The sequence below is a fragment of the Lethenteron reissneri genome, chromosome 48 (assembly GCF_015708825.2).
Source record: "Lethenteron reissneri isolate LAM-NWPU_2019-01 chromosome 48, ASM1570882v1, whole genome shotgun sequence".
Lineage (NCBI taxonomy): Eukaryota > Metazoa > Chordata > Hyperoartia > Petromyzontiformes > Petromyzontidae > Lethenteron > Lethenteron reissneri.
In genome coordinates, this window is record NC_083826.1 from 1,201,191 (window position 1) to 1,226,734 (window position 25,544).

Genomic DNA, 25,544 nt, shown 5'->3' on the forward strand with positions numbered 1-25,544 from the left:
TGAGGCTTGTCACGCCAACAGAACGTGCCAAGTGGTTACCTGCTGCTAGCGCCACCGGTGCGCGTTGCAGCGTAGACGGACGACATTTTACGTAGAATTCTACAGTTAGCATGATCGGAGGTCGCCTGATAGATTTGATCTGCCCGTACGGCAGGTGAAGCTCCCTGTGAGTGGAAGATTAGGCCAAAGTACCTCCTTCTGGAGGGGGCCCTCTGGCTCTAGTGGAAGACCTTCCGCTACCCGCTTGGCGTGAGCGAGCAAATCGCATTTTTTTCTGCTCGTGCCCAAAGGATTGGCCACAAACACTTCCTTCCAAGCGCCGAGCAAGGAGAAGGTGAAGACAAAAAAAAATTATTGGCAAAACGACTTTGAGCAAAAGAGTCACGTGACAACAGCAACGAACCCGTCGAGCGCTTTGAAGGGCTGCTGGGACTTTGTTTTATCCATGTCCAAATAATAAATGGCCATCATGATTAATGCCAATCAGCCCCCGACCCCGCGCTCTCACAAGCCGGAGGCCGTCGCGTTCGCAAGACGGACTCCGCAAATGAGCGCAGAATTTGGCGGTTGTGCCAGACGGCGAGACATTTTATATATATATTTTTTGTAACCTTTATAACAACAACAAAAACATTCTACACATCGTTTCCAATGTATTTTTAAATGTACCCTTTTTTCCACCCTCTTCCCCCGCCGCCTGCAAACCATCCAGCAACCCCAATGGTCCCGACACGTCAACTCCAATCGCGAAACGCACAACTCTCACTCCGCACGGATTTAATAAGGGCAGCCCCCCCACCCCCAACCCTAGTGCCTCCCACCCCCCCGCCCCACCGCTTGAATAATTCCTAAACACCAAAGGGGTTTCGTGTTTTATTTTCTCTCTCTTCAATTCTCCAATGAAGAAGAATGGGAGCACGATGGTAGTCATTGCTCACCTCGAGTCACGGCCCTGCGTGGCTTCATCGCAAAGCATCGACCAACGATCAGACCGCCACTGTCACGATCATTATGATCACGGTTGGCTACGTAGCGGAGCAAAGGAAGTCCACCCACACCGTCGGTACGTACCAGGAGCAGTACCCCTCTGACGCAAAGATGAAAGTCTTTCAAAAAGTCACCTGGTGAAGGTGACAGCCAAAGCCTTTTGGCGGCGGTCGTGCTTATGCCGCTGCTCGTGGAAAGTGAATTGCTCGAGAGCAGTAGTAGTAGTAAAACAAAACACCCTCCAGAGGGTATTTGGCCTACTCTTCCACGCTGATCACACGATGTTTGGAAGATGTAGGAGAAACCCACACTTTACCCCACCGCACGCGGCCCGCCGATCGATGCCGGAGCGGCTGGACGCGTTTAAGCTGCCGGCTGGACCGCGTCGAACGCAGGGGATTGACGACAGAAGGATCGGCTTCACCCATTCTGGCAATAACACGGCAGCTGTGCGATAAGATGCTCAAACACCAAACAGATGATAGCTATTGCAAGGCATCACGTCTGCATTAGCCACACGCACTTGTGGGAAAATCGTGCAAACGAACGTGCTCTGGTAGTTGCATCGCCTTTGTACTGTCCGCCTGTTGCGCCGTTCGGCGTTCTCTGGTCTAACACTGGTGAAGAGACGAGGCCATAAAAGAAGGCTGGTGGTCACGTGTTTCGCGTGACGCTGGTGGTTACGTGTTTACTGTGACGCTGGTGGTCACGTGTTTAAGCGTGACACTGATGGTCACGTGTTTAAAGTGACACTGATGATCACCTGTTTACCGTGACGCTGAAGGTCACGTGTTTACTGTGACACTGAAGGTCACGTGTTTACTGTGACACTGATGGTCACCTGTTTACTGTGACACTCATGGTCACCTGTTTATCGTGACGCTGAAGGTCACGTGTTTAAAGTGGCACTGATGGTCACCTGTTTACCGTGACGCTGCTGGGCACGTGTTTACCGTGACGCTGCTGGGCACGTGTTTACCATGACGTTGATGGACTGCGTGGTGGGCCCCGCAGCCACGATGTACTCAAAGCCGTCCGAGAGCACGTTGGAGGGCCTCCGGTACTTGAAGACGGTCCCGGCCATGCGGAAATTCCTCGGGTTGTCCAGGATGAAGTTTCCGTTGATAAAGAAATTCCCAGAGTCGTCTGCAAGCGCTAATAAATAAAGTTCCACACACGTACAACATACAACGGGGGCACCACGGTGGCGAGATGTTAACCACCTCGCCTGGTATGAAGGAGGTTGTGGGTTCAATACCGACCCTGACGTCAACTGTATATTTGGAGTTTTCGTGTCTCCCCGTGGTCGCGTGGATTTTTCTCCGGGTTCTCCGTTTTTTCCCTCCACATTTAGAATCAACGTCACACGTATGGAGTGTTTGTCAGCCATAACTGTCCACGCAATAAGCCACTTCGTTGAACTACCATTTGTGGTCAGCTCACTTCTGAAGAAAGAGAGTTATATCGCTCAGCGGGCCTTACCTGGCAAAGTTAAAATAGTTTCGTCTTTTTTACAAAGATCCCCTGTGTAGCCTTAACAGACTGTAGGGGAAAGTGCTGTTCGCGAGTAGCACCTATGAAAGCCGGCACAGCGCACGAGATGGTGGGTGGTCAGCACCGTGCCTGGCTGCCTTTGTCTTCCCAGTGGCGATGTTTGCACACCATAGCAGGTACTCATTCTTAAGGCTGAGTTGGCCTAGGCTTCGGCCCAGCACGTTGGCCATGAGGGGCAATCGAACCCGGGTCGTTGGGCTCGTAGTGCAGCGTGTTAACCACTGCACCACCGCTCCCCACCCACATCCACACACGTGATAATACGTTATGCTGCTGCTGGTGGTGATGATGATGGTGATCGTGATGATACTGCTGCTGATAATAATAATAATGCTGTTGCTAATGACGACAATGTTGATGACGACAATTATGCTGCTGCTTCTGGTAATGCTGACGTGTGCCACTGCTGATGAGTGTTATGCTGCTGCTACAGCTACTAACGATGATGATGAAGCAATATCTGCCGCTAATGATGACAATGATGGTGATAACAATTATGAAGCTTCCACTGCTGCTGTGTCTGTTAATGCTGATGGCTGCTGTTGACGAAAGAAACAACGATAAGCCGGCGATGAAGACGACGATGATGACGACGATGATGAAGACGGCAAAGAAGAGGATGACGATGATGAAGACGATGAAGATGGTGACGATGACGAAGATGATGGCGATGGAGACGAGTTACCAAGGACATTGTCCGAGCGTTTCTTTTCGATGACCTGGATGTCGGTGGCGCCGATCGGGACGTTGGTCACATAGACATAGCCTGCACACACGCACACACACATACACATAGATATACGCACACACATACATACACACATACACATACACACATACACGCACACATAGACATAGTCTGCACACACGCACACAACAACTGCCATTCGCCACTAAGTGGCGGTGATGTCACTACGACGCTTGTGCCAGGCCATGTGCACCTTGAGGCCACATGAAGTGTCGAACGCCCGCTGGCAGGAGGTCATGGGGCAGACCCAGCAGATGTCTCGGGTCGACTGACAGAGATGACCGAGATGACTGGCTGATGCACCACCTGTGCCCCCTACTGTACCAACTTGCTGTGCTTTAGCCACCCGGCGTTCCGCTCGTTGTTGTGAGCGTCGCTCCTCCGCCCTCCGTTGTTGTTGGAGGGTGACTGCCTCCAACTGCCTAGTAGCGTCCTTCACGAGCCTCCTCCACAGATGCCGATATTGACACTGCTGGTACCAGTCATCGGCAAGTCCACTCAGCTCCACGTCCTCCTGTACCACATCACTCCATCTCTTCTCTAGCCCGTGCCGCGCCCGTTTAGCCCCCTCGATCCGGCCGAACAAAAGCTGTTTAGGCATGCGGTGGCTGGGCATGCGGGCTACATGATCCAGCCAACGCAGCCTTGCCTGCCGGAGGAGCTCACCGATGGGACTTTGCCCAGATCTTTCAAGGATTCGTGAGCTCCTCACACAATCCAGCCTGGTTAAACCCAGGATGGATCGCAGGCAGGCCAGCCTAAATGTTTCTAACCTGCAAAGATGCTCCATTAGGGGGGTCCACGTTTCGCAAGCGTAGAGAAGGGAGGGAATGACCGTGGCCGAGAAGACCTGAAGCTTCGTGCGGAGTGACAGACCAGGTAGCTTCCACACAGCGTTACGCAACCGATGAAAATATATTGCCGCTCGACTGATTCGGAGTGAGACCTCTGCTGTTAAACCGGAGCCGGTCATAAGCACACTGCCCAGGTATGGGAAACTCTCCACTCTCTCCACAACTGCCCCATCACTGATTGGGAGTTGTGGGGGTGGAGTGTCCGATGGTACAAAATACGCAAGCAGGTGCTTAGTTTTGGTGGGGCTGATGGTAAGGCCCCACCTCTTATTGGCACGCTCCAGTCTCAGCAGCAGCGTCTCCAACTCCTCCTCTGAATGAGCAGCTATTACCAAATCATTGGCATACATAACGTGGTTGACCAATAGGGAACCATCCCTTGATCGCACCCAGGCATCGATCAGCCTCCCATCATATCTGTACCAAATGGAAATTCCCTTGGTACAACTATTGAAGGCTTCACGAACAACGTGGTCAAAATAGATGTTAAATAATGTGGGAGCCAGAGGACATCCCTGTCACACCCCAAGGTATACAGGGAATGGCTCTGACTCCCGGCCACGTAGTTTTATCCGGGCCCGCTCACCATCATGAAGGTCCTTAATGATCGTGAGCAGAGGGTCAGGGACTCCGAAAGAACGAAGAACAACCCAGAGCCCAGGCCTACTGATGGTATCATTGACATTGACCAGGTCAATGAAGCAGAGATGTAGGTCTTGTTGGAATTCCCTACACCTCTGCTGTAGCAGATGGACAGAAAATATGGCATCTGTGCAGGACCGCCCTCTCCTGTAACCGCATTGGGGATCCACAAGCCTCTCCTCAGCATGCCTAGCAATGCGATGTTGAATAATCCTTGCCAGGACCCTTCCCGGCACACTGAGGAGTGAGATGCCCCTGTAGTTGTTACAGTATGTGCGGTCCCCCTTCTTAAAGAGGGGGACCACCAGGGCAGTCCTTCCAGTCCTGCGGAACCCATCCAGTGGTCCAGACTGTTGTTATGATGTCATGTAGGGCAGTCTGTGCACAAACGCCACCCTCCCTCAGCATTTCGCTTGGGAGATCATCTCTGCCCGGTGCCTTTCCTGGTCTCAGACTCTGGATTTCCTTCAGTACTTCCTCAACGGATGGCACCTCAGCCAGCCACTCACAGGGGGTGGCTTCCTCCTCCAACATTTGAGGCACCGCAGCCTCAGTAGGGTCATCCCCACTTAGTGCCACGATGTTTTCCTGGCTGAGGGATTTCCCCTCCCCCAGGACCTCACAGAAATGCTCAGCAAATCTGCAAACCTGTTCCTGGGGGTCGGAGATTGGATCACCGTTCTTTCCCCTAATGATGGTAATAAGTGTGGCGCTGCAGGTTACTTTTTTGATGGAGTTAAATAGGGATTTGTGATCGCGGGCCACTGAGGCATCTCCTCAGCAACCTGCGACCACCACCCATCCTTGCAGCGCCTCACGGCTCTCCGAACCTCCGAGCGAAGGCTGCGGTAAGAGCACACACACATAAACACACATACACACATACATACACAAAGATAAAGACAAATATCCCCCGTATAGCCTTAACAGACTGTAGGGGCAAGTGCTGTTAGCGAGCACTTATGAAGGCCGGAACAGTACACGAGGGGGTGGGTGGCCAACACCACGCCCAGCCGCCTTTGTCTCCCTAGTGGCGATGTTTACACATCGCACCAGGTACTCATTTGAGGCTGAGTCTACCTAGGGGAGGCCCGGGACCGGTTCAGATCATCGTCACTGGTGTTGGCCGTGAGCGGGAATCGAACCCGTGTCGCCAGGTTCATAGCGCAGCGCGCTAACCGCTACACTGCCGCTCCCCACCATACACACACGCACACACAAAGTGCAAATCGCATGCAAGAGAAGGGTGACCCACTTAGGCAACAGCTGCTTTTGTTAAACTGCCCAATTTTTTTTGGCTCTTTCTCTCTCCTCTCTCTCCTCTCCTTCTCTCTCCTTGGCGTGGCTGACCTGTCAGCTGGCTGGCTGGCACACTCAAACACAAAGTGCCTTCGAGTTTATAATTCGCATACTTTCGCAAGCTGAAGAAAGAAAAATGACAACCGAAATAAAATGAACATTAAAATCAATATAACGACTGCTGACAAAACGCCAGTGTTTTCTCATTTACAAGGGAGGGAGGGAGGGGTAACTGGAGGATCAAGAGGATTTTGCCAAGCCCCTCACCCCCCTCCCCCCCCCCCGTTTGGAACGACAAAAACTCACTGCCCGGTTTCCAATCCACGTCGTTTCGTTCAAATAGCTGCCACTTTATCCCCACTTGTAAATCCTTCAAGAACAGAAAATAAAACCCCATCCCTCCCACACACACAATACGAACGATACAATTAATACTCTTAGTTTTTTTTCGGTAAAGTCACGTAGGTAAAAAATATAAAATAAATAAAAATGAAAACAAATAAATTAAATCACGAACTTTCGGAAGCAACACAAGCAACCGTCATCAGGTGTAGACTGCTCCAGCAAAATTACTGAGGCGTATGAAGAGAGTTATTACGAGACAACGGGTTTATATTGGGTGCTAGGGGGGGGGAGGGGTCAAGGGGTGAGGGGGGGGGTATGTGGCAGGCCGTGTGGACGGTCGGGCACGAGATTAGCATGAGTTAAGCCGACAGATAACCATCTGTATTATTTTGTGATGTCAGGGGAGGGGAGTTTGTGCATGAGTGATGGTGGTGTATCAGGCTGGGAGTAACAAACTGGAAGAAATGGATATGGCTGTAAAATTATAAGGCAGCTAAAGTTAGACTTGGTTGATGACATCTTTCCAATGATTGCTTAATTTAAAACCATCCTCTCGGTTGAAGTTGTGTCTATGTTTGTATATCTGGATGGCTTCATGGACAAATATTTGGTAGTATCCAGGAGGTTTGCAGAGTACTTTGGTATCGAGAAAACAATATCATGAGAACCCGCTGTGTTGAAACAATGATCAGCTACGGCCGAAGAATTCGTTCTGCCGTGTTTCAAATCTGACTTGTGCTCGCGAATTCGGTCAGAAATGTGTCGTTTCGTCTCCCCGATATAGCAGTCACCACAGGTACAACTCAGTTTGTAAACACCGGGGTACTGTAAGTCAGGAATGACATCCTTTACGGATGGGATCAGATCACGGATGTTGTGTACTATATTGAATCGGAGCTGGATCTTGTGTTTGTTTAGAATTTTGGAAATATTTTTGATAACGCCTGCTATGTATGGCAACGTGATGATTTTGATTGGAGTCTCAGGGGGTTGTTTCTGCATGGTGGGAAAAACAGCTTGGCGGATAGCACGGTCCGAGTATCCGTACATCTTGAGGGCCAGATGTACATGTTCCAATTCACTGGTCAGGTGGTGTTGGTCAGAGATGCAGTGGGCCCTATGGTATAGTGTTTTGATGAGGGAATTATTTTGTGCCGGATGGTGGTGGGAATCAGGCTTCAAGTAGGAATCTGTGTGGGTGGCCTTCCTGTAAACAGAATGTCCCAAAGAGCCATTGGGCCTCCTCTTAAACAGAACATCCAGGAATGGTAGCTTGCCATCCTTCTTCACTTCCATGGTAAATTTTATGAATGGGTGTCTGGAATTGATGTGGTCTAGGAATGGGTTCATTGCTGGGAGGCCATGTGGCCAAATGAAGAAAGTGTCATCCACATATCTCTTCCACAGGGAAAGACGCAGGGTGGATGTCTGGATGGCATCTGTTTCAAATTTCTCCATGAAAACATTGGCTATGACTGGCGACAAGGGGGGACCCATAATGTCAGCCATGATCCTGCTCCAAATACGCAACCAAGCATTGGCGCTCCCCTCCCGTCTACAGCCCTGCAGAGCCAGTGGTGGAAGTTCCACATTCCCATGGCAGGAGCAAGTGTATTATCTGTGACCTGCCACTTCACTTCCCAGCGAAGTGGCACTCGACTGATCGAGCACGGAATCGGCGATGGGTCGCGTCAACCGCGACCCGGGGTGTGAACTCCGCCGGGCGGCACAGTGCTCAATCCACTGCTGGATGAAGGCCTCAAAAAGATACACTCCACCAAGATACGCATCCTACTCACATCCAGCGTTGACAAATCGTAGCGGTTCGCGCCGACATTTAAGCACGAGGCGACTGTGAGAGAATGCACAGATCGCACGACTACACCCACAGCAAGGGGCTTCTTTCAACAAATTGATGTTCGAACAATATGGCATCGGTGCAACGGCTCGCACACAAACTGTCACACGCACCGACGTCGCTACTGATCCCACACTCGCCGTCACACGCACCGACGTCGCTACTGACTCCACACTCGCCGTGACAAGCACCGACATCGCTACTGATCCCACACTCGCCGTCACACGCACCGACGTCGTCACTGACTCCACACTCGCCGTCACACGCACCGACATCGTCAGTGACTCCACACTCGCCGTCACACGCACCGACATCGCTACTGACTCCACACTCGCCGTCACACGCACCGACATCGTCAGTGACTCCACACTCGCCGTCACACGCACCGACATCGCTACTGATCCCACACTCGCCGTCACACGCACCGACGTCGTTACTGATTTTGCGGTAGTTCCCGGTCACTCGCAAGCAGCTGCTGCTGTCGCCCCCGCAAACGCCGCACTTGTCGACCCGCTTGGAGGAGTAGAGAACTCCGTCGCATCCCACGACCTGCAGGAGGCACAAAACCACAGGAGCGTCGCTCAGCATCGTCGTCGTCGCTCTCAGAATCGTCGTCATCGGAATCTTCACGGCGAGGGCGCAGCCCTGACGACGCTGCTGGTGGAAGGGCCCCACTTAGAGAGGGAGCTCTCAGTAGCCCCGTTGGTCAAATGTCTTGGAGGAGGTGGGAGTGCAACGCGTTCCATTTCGTCGTCACAGCAGCAAAATCGAGCGCTGTGGCGCGATTCTACGCTGACCTCCGCCTTACCGGCGTGAAGTTTGGTCAAGTAACCACACGGACCGCGTGGCGTGGGGAGGCCCCTCATCCAACAGCGGATTGGCTACGAGGACTGTTTAAACTATGATTTATCTTACCAGCCCACTGAGCTGTACAGCTTAGTTCTTTTATAAAAGTGACCTGGCCACAAGTGATAGGTCAACGAAGAGGCTCATTATTCAATACCCTAAGCGTACGCTGATTTTAAATGTGGAGGGAAAAACGTGGAGGACTCAGAAAAAAATGCACACGACCACGGGAAGAGAGAGACATGCAAACTCCAAATATACAGCAGGCGTCAGGGTTGAGATTGAACCCACGACCTCCTGTATACCAGGCGAGTTAGTTAACATCTCGCCACCACGGCACGTATATAGGATTGCACCTACATAGGGTTGCACGTATATAGGTTTGCACTATATAGGGTTGCCCCAGTCTGGTAGTCGATGTCTGTGTGTGTGGCGGCAGGAATGAATCTGCACCAAGTCCTGTTATCGCTGAACCTTCAACACTGCGACTTGGACCCTGACGGTGACAACGACGACGACGCTCGGCAATGGAGTTCGCCGCAAGTCACCAACAACCACCCCCTCGTGAGAGAGCCGACGAGGCAGATCTTCCGTGAAGCTCATGGTGGCCTCAAGCACATCCACCACACTAACCGCGGCAGGGTCAGACGCGGTTATACTCGACGATGATTCACAAATGGAAAATCTAAAACACTCCCGCAGTGTGCGGTGACTGCGGTCATCCATAAAAGCCCACGGAACATTTATTGGGTGTCCCAAATCCAAAACACAACGGAGTGCTTTGGATTTTCCATCTGTGCATGGGACATACAGCACAGTATGTTCTCCCATAACGCCACACGTTGTTTTGATACAGCGAATTGGATATAACAGGAGGCGTCGTCGTCGTCCACGCAGCGATACTCCACTCCGCGAACGGCCGTAGGAAAATCTGAAGCCGGTCGGTCGACTGCCGCACGCTTGTGGGCACACCGCGTGTGCCACCCGATCAACGACAACCTCAAGCTCGGCAGAAGAGGCGCGTGCCCGCCGAGGCTATGCCGCGTGAGACTTCCTGCGACCTTCCCGCGACCTTCCGCGTCGTCAATCCACTGCTGGTGGCGGGACTCCTCGCGCCGTGCGGGGTTCGCGGTGAGGGTCACGTGACCCGATGCGGTCGCGTGGATTTCGTCTCCGGGACATCGACGCGGTTTAGAGCACTTTGCTGCGGCTGTGACATGTCCACGTGACGTTGATAAGCCACTTGGTTGAGCTAAGCGTCTGTGGTGGCCAGGTCGCTTCCGATAAAAACAGGGCCTACTGTAGCTCAGGCGGGCCTTGCCTGGGTAAAATGAACACGCAAAATACGCGTTGGGTTTTGAAAACTTGGCCGCCGGTGAGGCCTCGCTCGTGAAATCAACTTGGAGGTGTGAGTGGTGTTCGTGCTGCCGGCTGGCGGCCCCCACCTCGCACTTCCCGGCGATGCAGACGCCGCGGAAGTTCCTGTCCTTGCACGAGGTGCCGTCCCGCGCCCTCGTGATGAGCTGCCTCTCCCCGTTGGCCGTGGTGCACTGCAGGTCGCACGGCTTGTTCGAGATGTTGATGTAGTCGTCTGCGCGCGGGAGACGGCGGCACAGGGATCGATCAAGTGGACGCGGGCGGGAGGGCGCGGTGAGACTTTGAAACATCCCATCCCACCGGCGTGTCGCCTGAGCAGAACTGCTGTTGGGGTCAAGCGCTGTGAGCGAGCGAGTCGCACGCGGGCGAGTGCTCGCTCACAGACGCGTCACACAAAGACAAAGATTCCCCCGTGTAGCATTCATCAGACTGTAGGGTCAAGTGCTGTTAGCGAGTGGAACCTATGATGGTCGGCACGGCACACGAGGGGGTGGGTGGCCAGCACCACGCCCGGCCGCTTTTGTCTCCCCAGTGGCGATGTTTACTACACATCACACCGGATAAACATTTCAGGCCGAGTCGACCTAGGGGAGGCCCAGGGCCAGTTCAGATAATTGTCACCGGTGTTGGCCATGAGCGGGAATTAAACTCGGGTCGCCGGGTTCGTAGCGTAGCGCTCAGCGCTACACCACCGCGTCCCACTCCCCACACACACCACACACACACACACCACACACACCACACACACACACCATACACACCACACACACACACCACACACCACACACACATCACACACACACACACCACACACACACACCACACACACACCACACACACACACCACACACACACACATCAAACACCACACACATCACACACACCACACACACACGCACGGGCAGTCACCTGGGTAAAATGGAATCCACTGTAAATATTTGCCGTCGTAAGGCTTGGAGTTGAAGACGGAGCACTGCTCGACGCGGAACCCGCGGCTGTTGGGCGGGCAGGGCTGCAACGAGAACGAGAGGAGCGCACGCGGCGAGGGAGTTGACGCCGCCATCTCGCTCACGGCCGCCACCTTCACCAAATCGATCGTCAACCAAGAATCTCAGCAACGTCAACTCGCAGCCCACTTAAGTCCCCCCCCCCCCTCACCCCCCGGTGCTGTCACCGTTCTAGCATCTCGCCCAGGTCCTGGAAGGAGGCTGCGGGCGGACCGAGCGCAACACAACAACGCGGACTTCCAACAAGGGACACCAACTCATCCCAGAAACCAAACATGGCCGCGCCTCCTGGCTCCGGCATCCTTCCTCCTCGGAGACACCGGTGGTGTCACCCGTTCACCGCAACAGAACGTCAACAGGCCGCTGTGCAACATCTCCTTTCTGGCCATGGTGACAACACTCTCCACCGTGGAGTTAAACCACTGTTAGTGAACTAGTAAACCACTTTACTAAACCGTACTAAACCACTGTCAACCCCTTTCCAGTGCCCTACCTCATTACAGACCAATTCAGACCGTATTGGTCACCCCGTGCCCTTACAAATCACAACGTTCATCCTACAAAGTCCCATCACCACAAGGGAGAAACACAAACACAAAGACAAACAAAGTTTTGCCCGTATTGAAACGGCTGTACGTCGTATGGACCTGGAAACTCAACTTCCCTGTACAAGTATACGGTAAACCGTATGGGTTGACAGCTATGATGGAGTAAACCACTGCAGTAAACCACTAATAATCCGTACTAAAACATTGTACTAACAGAAAGCCCTCTCGTTGTGGCCAGCAGACCTTGACACTGACCTTCTGAACATGTTCACAAGAACAGAATAGATCTAAATGGTACAATTGTGTTTGTGTACATGTGAGTGGAGCTGATTTGACTTCATGATGGTTGGCAACAGCGGTGTCAAGATCGGCCTCTGTGGAGGAGGCTCGTGAAAGACGCTACTGGGCAGTTGGAGGCAGTCGCCCTCCAGCAACAACAACAACAACAACTTAGGGCAGAGGAGCGACGCTCACAACAACGAGCGGAGTTGCCGGGCACCTAAAGTGCAGCGAGTTGGCACATCTGCCAGTCATCTCAGTCGGTCAACCCATGTAGCACCTGGGTCTGCCCCATGACTTCCTGGCAGCAGTGAGACTTCACGTGGTCTCAAGGTGCACCTAGCCTGCAACAAGCGCTGTGGTGACTTCACCACCGCTTAGTAGCAATCGGCGGTGGCTGCTGGTATATTCCACAGCACGGCTTCTCTCGGCAGGATGACCGTGCCCACTTGCGCCCAGCGTCGTCGCACGCAGTCGCATCGAGACGCTGCATCGACCCACGCGGTGTGTCACTGGTCTCACTCCATTCGGCATAATTCCACCGCTCACGTTTTTCAAAGTATTCATTGCAATCAGCTCTGTCCGTCTGGGGCGAGGGGGGGGGCGAGGGGGGCGGGGGGCACGATATATTTCACCATCCAATGTGAACAAAACTTTCGTACAAAGTGGTGGTGCCATTCGGGACTCATTTAACGCTTCCGAAAAACAAACGTACTTAACAAAACCTGAATCGTAATCGCTCTCCCTTCACCTCTCTCTCCCCTCGCCCCGCCGATGTACACGACGCCCCAGGCGTGAACGCCATTATTGACGCGGGGAGAGTCAAATCTGAGATGCTTGGTCAATGTCTCACGTAAAGTTGTATCACTCACCTCTTTATTTTTGCGTGTGAACGCCCCGAGAAAGCCCCATGCACATAAACGATTGCACTTATCGAGTGCAAATGGCGAATTAATATTAATAATAAGGTCAAGGTGCCGCCCTGAGAGTGCTTGCTCGTGTAAAGGTCTCCACTAGAGGGCAGCTCTCGTGGAGACCTCTGCTCTCTATCTGGAGAACATTTCCCTTGCTACTCTTCCACGCTGGAGTACCCACACTTCACCCCACCACGGGCAACCTGACACTCAGTGAATTGCGGTGACATCATTTACACCGCTGGATGGGCACAGGCCAGGGGGACGATTTGAGAAACTCGCGTGCGTTGTTTCGACCGCCGCGCCGGGACATCGAATCGAACCTGGCGGTGACCTCTGGGTCGCGTCGCTGACCCCTACACCGCCGTGACGTTGCTCGCCGATGCGAGATGACGACGCGGATGGATTTGTGGGTTTTTTGGTTCGCATTTTTGTCAGCATCTTTCCTTTTTTTAACAAAATCTCGCCAGGTGACCTGGGGATTAAACCCGGGAAATTTGAGAGGTGCAGGGGTCAGTGGCCTTGCCCTCGTGGCCAGAGCCACGGTGATTCCACCAGCAGGAGGAGTTCCTCGTGCACACTCCACGCGGCGGTGGCGGCGGGGTGTAAACAACCCGCGGCGGCCTCAACGCAAAGGGGCATTTTGTTATTATTTTGATAAAAGGGCCTCACTGTAAACAAGCTGTACGCATTCGAATGCACAAACACGTCAATAGGCGCACAATTTTCAACTTCAAAAGTTATCGCACGATCTGACCGTTAAAAAACACAATATTTTAAAAACCAGCCTTTAAACAGTCGGCGTCTCCAGCCGTGGGCTGTTGTTTAAAATCAAACCAAATAAAAGTTAAGCCTCTCACAAAACCCGCAACAACAAAACGCCACACAGAGGCAGGTCCAGAGCCCATGGGAGCCGGTCCCAACGCAGAGGGCCTCACGGCCCGGAGCATGCGGTGACGAGCGGGTCACGGGTGACGAGCGGGTCACGGTACCCCCCAGGGTCTCCACGTACCCCCCCCCCCCCACCCAGGGTCTCCACTACCCCCGGTTGAGAACCAATGAGAAGCAGGAGGGGCAACCTTGAGTCCATTGGTTGAGAACCTCCCGCCAGCAGTGGCGTGAGCAGGAAATTGCAGGGCTGCGCCTTTCACCAATTTACCGAGACGTGTAAGGTTGGTGGACGTGAGTGTGCGTGTTCACGTGAGTGTGCGTGTTCATGTGAGTGTGCGTTCACGCGCGCGTGTGAGTGAGTGCGCGTTCACGCGCGCGTGTGAGTGAGTGCGCGTGTGAGTGAGTGCGCGTGTGAGTGCGCGTGCGTGCGTCGTTGACAACTACCTGCGGATTGCACAGTTGGTATCGGCGCGACGGTCCCGTGCATAAGTTATTGGCTCCCAACGCGAGCAGACGCCTGCCAGGAAACAGGGGATCACTTTAAACTTTGACCCAGCACAGGCAGCAAAACAAAAAGCAAAAAAACAAAAAAGCACGTCGGATGGGAACGCGGGCACGCCACACACCCAGGGGGCCGGGGCTGCCACCTTCTCCGCTGTGGAGCAAACCTGAACACGTTTCCCAGCGACCTCTGAGGTCTACAATCGAAACTGTGCAATTGTCCCGTGAGTACATTTGGCAAGATCATTACGTGGCCTAACCCCCCCCCCCCCCCCCCATTAAAAAGAAACTGTGAATTATTGTTCACAAAGCTCAACACAATACAGGTGTAGAGGTGTTACGTACCGGGATGTAGCGAGCCATCGCGTAGCCGGTGTCTACATCACGGTCCGCACATGGGTGGCTACACCGACGTCCGCGCTAGCCCCGCCCCTCGGGGGGCTGAGGGCTATATAAGGCGATGCGCGTGAGCGCTCGGGGAGTCGTTGAAGCCAGTGAAGAATGAAGACGGAGCAAGCCAGATAGGACCCTGGGACCCCTAGCCCCGCTGTCCTTATCAGGGCCGGGACTCTGTGTGGCTCAGTGGTGAGACCCTGGGTACTCACGGCCCGACGCCCTGATCAGAGCCGGGTGTGATGAGCCAGTGGTTGGGACCCGTCCCCTGGCTAGGTCGGGTCAGATAGCCTCCTCTAGGAAGGACATAGCCGGAGGACCTGAGAGCGTAGCTGGTGTCAGGCTCGCGTAGCCGTAGGCTGTGTTCCTAGGCTGTATAGATGACTGTTCTGTAGGGTGTTATAAATAAATACGTGCTGCCTCCGTCAACTCGTCTCCTGCAGTATGTAAGCTGTTGCACAGGTATGAGAATAGGTTTTCCCCTTTTTTCTGGCAACAAAAACAGGTGTTGAGATGTTAAAACGCCAAACTGAAACCTTTTACAAGGAATCATGTCTGCATTAACCACAATACTTCAGAATGCAAAAAAAACGAACTCGGATAATATATGCAATGTCTTTGAAACTGATTGACCCACACCAGAGACAGCTTTCTTTTGAGCCTAGTGTCAAAACGGTGTTAGACCAGAGGACGCCAAAAGGCGTACAGCTCAAAGACAAACATTATTAGAGTAACGAGGGCTCGGGGTGAGCAGCTACATCATGGGACCTTTGCCAGTACCAATATATGATAATAAGGTTTTCCCCTTTTTCTGGCAACACAATACAGGTAGCAGATGTGGGTACAGGTCACGCGAACACAACGCGAGCCCAATTCCCCAGAGTGTGAGCGGGTCGAACTTGTGCGGGTGGCAACCCTAGCCGAACGACAGGACGGGAACACAGTCGAGACGAATCGAAGCGCGCGACGCACAGACGACGACCCGACTGCTCGCTCCGCGCAGCTTTGTTCAGCGAGGATCTCTGAGGGCTGGGCAGGCACGCGGACCAGTGGCTGCTGCGTCCAGCACCGTGCCCATCGTTACCTAGCCAGTGGCGATGCTCGTGATGCCATGGGAATAGGTGATCGTTTTAGGCTGAGTTAACCTAGGGGTGATGCTGCTGTGCTGTAACGGTTAGCACGCTGGGCTGAGGAAGGTGCGTTTAGAGTGTTTTTGAGTATTCGTCTGCGTGATGAGCCACTTCGTTGAGCTGTCATTCGTGTCCAGGTGTCTTCTGATAGCTCAGTGGGCCTTACCTGATGAAAGCAAATGTTGTTCAAGTTTCCTTTGTGTTCTTTAGTGATGTGTTTACCTTTCCTACACTTTCCAACTCCGATCGTGTTGTTGTACTGTTTGTTGTTGTAACGTTCTGACCTGCCCCCACTGGACATCTGTGAAAAAGGGCTTTACAGCTCATCGGATTCCTCCAGTATATAAATATATATTCTATGATTCTGCTGATGCTCATGACGCCATTGAAATAAGTTATCATTTTAGTCTGAGTCAACCTATGGGCTATGCTGTTGTGCTGTGATGGTGAGCACATTGGACTCACAATCCAGATTTGAAGCTTTCGTGACTGCAAGGATTCATATTCGTAGGTTTTTTTCGGTAAAGTTACGTAGATAAATGTTTTTAATTAATAAAAGTAAAATAAAAATAAAATAAAAAATCACGACGATTCGGAGGCAACACAAGCTTCCGTCTTCAGGTGGAACCGTCACAGCACGATAGCTGTATCAAGTAATACAGCTGTCGTGCTGTGACGGTTCCACCTGAAGACGGAAGCTTGTGTTGCCTCCGAAACGTCGTGATTTTTATTTTATTTTACTTTTATTAATTTAATTTTTTACCTACGTGACTTTACCGAAAAAACCTAAGAATATCGTGGAGGGCAGCGACGCTGAAAGTGCCGCTCAAGAGCGTCCCGAGCGGGGGAGCGGTGGCGCAACGGTTAGCGCGCTACGCTGCCCTGCGGTGACCCGGCGGCCCGAGTTCGATTACCCGCTCACGGCCACCAACACTAAGTGACGATTATCTGAACCGGTTTCTGGGCCTCCCCTAGGTCGACTCAGCCTCAAACGAGTACCTGGTGCGGTGTGTAAACATCGCCACTGGGGAGACAAAGGCGGCCGGGCGTAGTGGTGGCCAACCCACTCGCCCCAACAGTCTGTTGAGGCTTCTTTGTGTCGTTCCCCACAACTCCGATGAGCACGGTTGGCAACGTAAGGTGCGAAAGAAGTTCACCATCGGCACGTGTATTACATACGGGAGGATCTTTGTCTTTGTTTGGGGTCTCGTTAGCCAAGCCCCCCGCCCCCCGCCCCCCGCCCCCCCCCAGGGCTGCAGGGGTTTCCGTAACCCCACGGCACGCACAGCGACTCGAGCTGGTGGGTGCGTACGCACGCAGTTGGGACGCGCGTCCCCGTGAGCGCACAGCCGCGTTCACTGCGGCGGCTGACGAGTGAGCTGGTCGTGAGCACGTGCAGACGCACGCGCGTTGGCCGCGTGACGTCACGCGCGCTGACCGCGTGACATTGCGCCCGATGCGTATTGAGGGGATGACAACGAAACATCTTCGTGCAGCGTCACGGTTTTTTTGTGTCGGTGCGCACAGAGTGACGCAACTGCATGGAGCGGTGGTGCAGTGGTTAGCGCACTGCGCTCTGGACCCAGCAACCTGGCCTGGTTAACTCGAGATGTTAACTCCTTCGCCTGGTCTACAGGAGGTCGTGAGTTACGATCCCGACCCTGTCGCCTGCTGCTGCTGTATATTTGGAGTTTGCGTGTCTCCTCTCTCCCCGTGGCCACGTAGATTTTTCTTTGGATCCTCCGGTTTTCCCTTCAAATTTTAAATCAAACGTCACGTGTTTAGAGCATTTGGCCGCTATACATTACCACGTGACAAGCCACTTCGTTACCACGTGATAAACCACTTAATCAAGCTACCATTTGTGATGGCCAGGTGGCTTCTGGTAAAGAGCTACATGGTTCGGTGGACCTTACCTGGTGAAATAGAATTTAGTTACGTTTTTTAGTTTAGCGCAGTTGGCTCCGTACGTTGCAACAGAAGTTCAACGTCCATGCACGCGACGTCGTGCTTACTATCGTGAAGGACACAGGTAACGCTTCACATCCCCGCCTGGTGACCTTGAACGGGGAGCGCGTTATTACAGACACGCCAAGAGGCCGAGTTCGTCACACAGCAGTCGTCGTTGTGTTACCGCACGGGGGCAATGTGTAGACTACGCCCAAATCTGACAAGGCGATGTTTTGACTGTCACGAACATCGGCCCGCGGTTGTTTGTCGGGGAGATGCGAGTCGCGATGTCGATGAAACACGAAACCCCCCTCGCCGCCGCCGCCGCCGCTCCTCGTGATCTCAGTGCAGAGTTTTGATTGCGAGGCTTCGATCGCTCGATTGCGTCCCCTGGATTGCGCGCCCGAGAGCGTGCACGTTTCACGAGGAGGAATGCCCAAAATCGCACGGCGCGCGCGCAAAAGGTAAAAAAAGATCCCCGATGTCGTAGCCTCATTTACGCGGTTGAAGCGAGCGCAGTCAGGGCTGCCACCTTTCCCACCCCGAGGGGACGAGACCCAGACGCGTTTCGCGGTCGGCACTTTGCCTGCCGAGCCAAAGCCGAGCGGCTTACGACCGCGGAGTTCAACAGAGCCACAGGGGTGGCCAGACCTCGGCACGAAACCAAATGCCTGCCGCCCGGCGCGCCGACGCCAATTTTCTGGGCTGTACCGGGGCTCAAGCACGGAAAGGTGACGACCCCAAAGGGCAGTTGGCGAGCACCTATTAGGCTCAGCAATAGAGCACGTGGGGAAACGGTGTGGCCAGGAGCACACCACCGGCCCTCCCCGTTGCCGGTGTTCACGTACTTTAGAGCAGGCAGTCGCGGGTTCACCAGGCACTCAGCCCAACTGAGGAGCAGGATGGGTTCAGATGCCACGTGCCACTGACGTTATCCATGGGCAGGAATCGAACACCCATCACCACGACCGCAGTCATTTCAACTGCGAGTGCGCAGTCGTCGCTCCAGAGGCAGAACAACTCGGAGGTGCGAGGAGGAACCACGGACAAGCAGGAAAGGCAGTCGCCAGGCAGTGAGCCGGCACCACCAAGCTCCACGGTCCTCTACGTATTGAGATGTTCTCAGCCAATCAGTGAGTGTTTATATGTGGGAGGAAGCACCCGGAGCGGTGGCGCAGTGGTTAGCGCTACGCTGCGCGACGAGCCCGGCCACCCGAGTTCGATTCCCGCTCACGGCCAACACCGGTGACGATTGTCTGAACCGGTCCTGGGCCTCCCGTAGGTCGACTCAGCCTCAAATGAGTACCCGGCGTGGTGTGTAAACATCGCCACTCGGGAGACAAAGGCGGTCGGGCGTGGTGCTGGCCACCCACCCCCTCGTGTGCCGTGCCGGCCTTCATAGGTGCTCGCTAGCAGCACTTGCCCCCACAGCCTGTTAACGCCGTACGGGGGATTTTTTGTCTTTTTTGTGTTGATGATGGCAATAAACGAATGCAATGATTATAAAATACACTGCGTGAAGCTGATCACAAGCAAGTGCGAGACGTAAGTTGGCGGAGTGATATTCAAGCCCGACAGAACTTCTCTACAAAGAAGGTTTCAATAGACTCTGCACTGGTCCTTGAATGGAATCAACAATGAATCTGACGAAGAAAAACACCACTTTGCCTTTGTATTCCTCCATGAACCTCACATGCACTTTTAAATCTAGATTAAAATCTCATTTCTTTAGAACTGCTTTCAGTGTTTAGTTTGTTGTCCTTCCCCCCGCACCTCCGATTAGCGCGGTTGGCTACGTACGGTGCGAAAGAAGTTCAAGGTCTGTCTGTACGTATACACTTCTTTAGCGCCGTTACGGAGCCAACCGTAGGTCGACTCAGCCTCAAATGAGTACCCGGCGTGGTGTGTAAACATCGCCACTCGGGAGACAAAGGCGGTCGGGCGTGGTGCTGGCCACCCACCCCCTCGTGTGCCGTGCCGGCCTTCATAGGTGCTCGCTAGCAGCACTTGCCCCCACAGCCTGTTAACGCCGTACGGGGGATTTTTTGTCTTTTTTGTGTTGATGATGGCAATAAACGAATGCAATGATTATAAAATACACTGCGTGAAGCTGATCACAAGCAAGTGCGAGACGTAAGTTGGCGGAGTGATATTCAAGCCCGACAGAACTTCTCTACAAAGAAGGTTTCAATAGACTCTGCACTGGTCCTTGAATGGAATCAACAATGAATCTGACGAAGAAAAACACCACTTTGCCTTTGTATTCCTCCATGAACCTCACATGCACTTTTAAATCTAGATTAAAATCTCATTTCTTTAGAACTGCTTTCAGTGTTTAGTTTGTTGTCCTTCCCCCCGCACCTCCGATTAGCGCGGTTGGCTACGTACGGTGCGAAAGAAGTTCAAGGTCTGTCTGTACGTATACACTTCTTTAGCGCCGTTACGGAGCCAACCGTGCGAATCGGTGGTGCGGGGGGAGGACAAGAAACGTGCATCAAGAGGATGGAGGAGGGAGAGAAATACGTACGAACGCACAGCATCGGTGTCTGAAAATCTCGTTCCGAAAATCGATGTTGCTCACACACGTGTATAAATAAGCAGCCCGTCCTAGTAAAGGACTCAAAGCACACGAAGGCATCTCTATCTTAGCCCAGCCGACACCTTTAAAGCGTTGTGCTCGCGCGGTACCGCTCACAGACTGTAATGTAACATTCAAACATTGAAATAAAATGTAGTTAGAGCCCTTGCTATTTTATTAGTCTGTCCACCAAATATGCAGGAACTGGTCATTAAGTATTGGCTGTTGAATTCCCTCAAGAAGTTATTTTTCTTCCATACTTCAGGCACGTACGTGTGTGTGTGTAAGTGTGTACGTGTGTGTGTGTAAGTGTGTACGTGTGTGTGTAAGTGTGTGTGTAAGTGTGTAAGTGTGTGTGTGTAAGTGTGTGTGTGTGGGTGTAAGTGTGTACGTGCGTGCGTGTAAGTGTGTAAGTGTGTACGTGTGTGTGTACGTGTGTGTGTGTAAGTGTACGTGTGTGTGTAAGTGTGTACGTGTGTACGTGTGTGTAAGTGTGTAAATGTGTACGTGTGTAAATGTGTAAATGTGTAATTGTGTACGTGTGTGTGTGCAAGTGTGTGTGTGTACTGTGTGTGTGTAAGTGTGTACGTGTGTGTGTGTAAGTGTGTGTGTACGTGTGTACGTGTGTGTGTGTACATGTGTGTGTGTAAGTGTGTACGTGTGTGTGTGTAAGTGTGTAAATGTGTACGTGTGTAAATGTGTAAGTGTGTACGTGAGTGTTCATTGCTGTGTGGGAGCGGCAGTGTAGCGGTTAACGTGCCGCGCTACGAACTCGGCAACTGGAGTTCGATTCCCACTCACGGCCAACACGCACGTGATGATTGTCTGAAATGATCCTGGGCGTCAAATGAGCACCTGGTGCTGTGTGTAATCATCGGCACTGGGGAGACAAAGGCGGCCAGGCGTGGTGCTGACTACCCCCCCACCCCGATTCTCCGCGTGCCGTACCGGCCTTAATAGGTGCTGCTTGAGAACAGCACTTGCCCCAAGAGCCTGCTAAGTCTACACGGGGGATCTTTGTCTTGTGTGTATTTATCAGCCTCAATAAGCAAGTGTGTGCTTTGGCAAGACCTGCCCGTGTGCGTGTAAGTGCGTTGTTTATTGTTGTGCTGGGCAGAACTGGGTCCACCAAAGACTCAACCGGCAATCATTTATGGAACTTTCTGCACGACTTTTAAAAAGCAGGCGAGTGTGTGTGTGTCGGTTATTTAGAGCCGAGGACATTTGGCTGGGGCAGTGGCACACGATGGCCTGGTCGTATACAACGGCAGTGTTCTGTGCAAGTGCAAACTAATTACTCAAGCTTGCCAACATTGGCGGTGTTTAAAAATAAAACATCCGCAATGTTTTATTTCCATTCGCACTACTGGATACACATCACATCTCGCCACGGTGGCGAGATGTGTATTACCTTGCCTGCTATACAGGGAGTCGTGGGTTCGATCCCGACCTTGATGCAGGTATATTTGGAGTTTGCGGTGTCTCTCTACCACATTTAGAAACAACATCAATGTCCACGTGATGAAAAGCCGCTTCGTTGAGCTATCATTTGTGTTAGCCCAGGTAGCTTCTTAAAAAAATAACTGAACAGCTCAATCTGGGCCTTACGTGGTCAAAAAATCATGTTTTCGTTCGATAGTTGTAGTTATTTACCCTCCGCCAAGTCGCTGCTGCAGGCAGTGGCGCTCCTGGGACATGACGCCTCCTCCGCAGGTGCGCGAGCAGCCCACCCACGTGCTCCACTCGCCCCACCACTGCGCCATCGCCTCCAGCTGTGTCCTCGACGGAGAGCTGTCGTCTCCCTCCTGCCGGAACGAGGACGCACCTCCGGTTAGAGCGCTTGGCTACGGACGGTGCGAAAAACAAGTTCAACGTACACACACGCACACACACGCGTACGTACTGGAATTGGGCAGCGGCCGAATAGCCGAAGAGTGATCCATGCTTTGCCAACACCGGATAACCGGACAACGGATAACCGGACCACAGATAACCGGACCACTGCTGTATTTGCAAAATTGTGCCATAATTAATAATGATCACTGTCATCAGAATCACCGTCATCAAAATTAGCAGCAGCACAGACGAACTTTTGTTATTTTCCGTAAATAGCAGGGAAGTTGATATCACAGAGCTACCTCTGAGATCCATTCAAGTGACCCATCATCATCATCAACAGCAACAGCAGCAACATTTTCATTTCGCCATCACCGTCGTCATCATCATCATCATCAATGTCGTCATCATCAGCAGTAACCCGTGGGAGCAGACACAGCAGAGGCATTTCTAACTTCGTCGTCATCATCATAATCAGCGGCAGTGACGTGGCACAGTGGTGGTGTGATCGCCGCCTGTTGCAGAGGATCGCGTTCTGAATCTGGTGGAGAACCCTGGTTATTAATAAAACACGCGCCTGCTCCACAAAGTGGACTTGTAGATCCCAAAAATGTACCAAATTTGAAAAAAAATAACACTGTAAATTACGACACGCGGCAACTATCCCCCCACCTACTGGCAGACTAATCCCCACTTTGCTGGCGAGGCTCTCGGTCACCCTGCGCCACCCAGGGACAGCTGCCACTGGGGGTGCCCCTACGAGCGGCGCTGTGGACCGTCGCGGGCGACAGCGCCCAGAGTCGTCCAGGCGGAGTGAACGGGCGGGCGCCACCAAGAACGAATCGACGCTCACCGTCAATGTGGAACACGATAACACATTTCGTCGTTATGGTGAATGGTGGTCGCGATGAGGCACCGACCGGCAGTTTGTGTCCTCCGAGCCCGTCGGCGTGAGCCCCGTGCAGCAGGAGGCCCAGGAGGAGGAGGAGGACTCCGGAGCCGGTGAGAAGCCCCATGCCGGATTCTAGCAGCAGCAGCAGCAAAAGGGACAAACGTTCCTCATGAAGCCTCCATGTGGCACATCACACGGCACGTACGTTGAACTTCTATCGCACCGTACGTGCTAATCGCAGGTCCGGGGGACGGTCAACAGACTGAATACAAGAATCTAAAGAAATGAGTTTGTCAACCTAGATGATGACGATTTAAACATGCACAGCTCCAGTGGCTGCCTAATATCGGAAGGGAAGAGCTTTCCAGACGGCCGCACAAGCGCATCTGAAAGCGCCGCGCGATGCAGTGACCGCCGTCTTTGTGCGATGGCAGCAGCCAAAGAGCCCCTTTTGCGAGGATGTCCGCAGGAAGAGTTCGCGTGATGATGGTTCGTGCTCCTTGACGGGATCTGCGACGTGTCGCGGTTCATCTGCGGCGAGCACTTCGTGTGCGTAACGAGCGCGACCTCATCACAACGAATCCGTTCGGCGAGGACCAAAGAAATAGACAAAGATCCACCGTGTAGCCTTGAGCAGACTGCGGGGGCAAGTGCCGTTAGCGTCACACACTCGCCAATTCAACCCGGCGCGGCACACAACGGGGGTAGGTGGCCAGCACCGTGCCGGGTCACCCGTGGTGTCTGTCAACGCCGACGTTGACACACCGCACCAGGTACTTATTTATGGCCGAGTCGACCAAGGGGAGACCCCAGGACCGGTTCACGTTTCGCAAGCGTAGAGAAGGGAGGGAATGACTGTGGCCGAGAAGACCTGAAGCTTCGTGCGGAGCGACAGACCAGGTAGCTTCCACACAGCGTCACGCAACCGATGAAAAGATATTGCCGGTCGACTGATTCGGAGTGAGACCTCTGCTGTTAAACCGGAGCCGTTCATGAGCACACTGCCCAGGTATGGGAAACTCTCCACTCTCTCCACAACTGCCCCACCACCGATTGGGAGAGGTGTCTTTGTGTGTATGTAGAACACACACACACAAAGACACAACCATATATGTAAACTGACACATTGGAACGCACACACAAAGACACAAAGTGATGGTGAGTGGGGGGGGGGATGGTGAGTGGGAGGGGTGAGTGGGGGGGGGGAATCTGCCAAAAGACAAAGCTACCCCGTAGAGCCCTTAAGAGGCTGTTGGGGCAAATTCTGCTAGCGAGGAACCTACCTACTCCGTCAAACACACTAACAACAACAGACTAACAACAACATCACACTAACAACAACACACTAACAACAACAACAGACTAACAACAACACACGGACGCGCAGTGACAAGCGGGACATTAATAATAATACTACAATAAACAATTGGTAAACATTTCAAACTTACGACAGAGACGGGTGGGTGGGTTATCCCCCAGTTACGGGATGGGACCAGCTGCAGCAGTAAGTAGCACCACCACCACCACCAGTAGCACCACCAGCAACCACCAGCAGCACCACCACCACCAGTAGCACCACCACCACCACCAGTAGCACCACCACCACCACCAGTAGCACCACCAGCAGCACCACCACCACTACCAGCAGCAGCAGCACCACCAGCACCACCACCACCACCAGCACCACCACCAGTACCACCAGCAGCACCACCAGCACCACCACCACCAGCAGCAGCACCACCAGCAGCACCACTACTACCAGCAGCAGCAGCACCACCAGGAGCACCACCAGCACCACCAGCACCACCACCACCACCACCAGCGGCTCACTGGGGTTATGAACAAGACGACGCCGACAGCGGCAGCAGCGGCAGCAGCAGCTCCATGCAGCATCACCAGCAGCACCAGCAGCAGCGGCTCCACGCAGCCTCAGCGAGCGCCGCCGCTGAGCCGCGCGTGTGCCTCGTGTCGGCGCAGCGTGCCCAGTGACGACGCCGCACGGCAGCTGATCAGCGGCGTGCGTCACGTGGAAGAGCGGGCGGGGGGGGGGTGAAGTTCAGCTTCGAGGAGGGGTGGAGAGAGAGAGGAGAGAGGGGGGGGGGGAGTAAAACAAAG

At 53.2% G+C, this 25,544-nt stretch overlaps 1 protein-coding gene across 1 annotated transcript in view; it reads right to left on the reverse strand.

The window, feature by feature from the left end:
* ADAMTSL2 (ADAMTS like 2) overlaps positions 1–25,030 on the reverse strand; it is a 45,182-nt gene extending 20,152 nt beyond the window's left edge. Inside the window, 9 exon segments of the mRNA XM_061571742.1 lie at positions 1,967–2,142; positions 3,227–3,307; positions 8,713–8,836; positions 10,579–10,724; positions 11,420–11,522; positions 14,594–14,666; positions 22,355–22,506; positions 23,458–23,561; positions 24,878–25,030. Of these exon segments, the coding sequence (XP_061427726.1) occupies positions 1,967–2,142; positions 3,227–3,307; positions 8,713–8,836; positions 10,579–10,724; positions 11,420–11,522; positions 14,594–14,666; positions 22,355–22,506; positions 23,458–23,553 (951 nt within the window). The 5' untranslated portion in view covers positions 23,554–23,561; positions 24,878–25,030.
* Between the last annotated feature and the right edge of the window lie 514 nt (positions 25,031–25,544).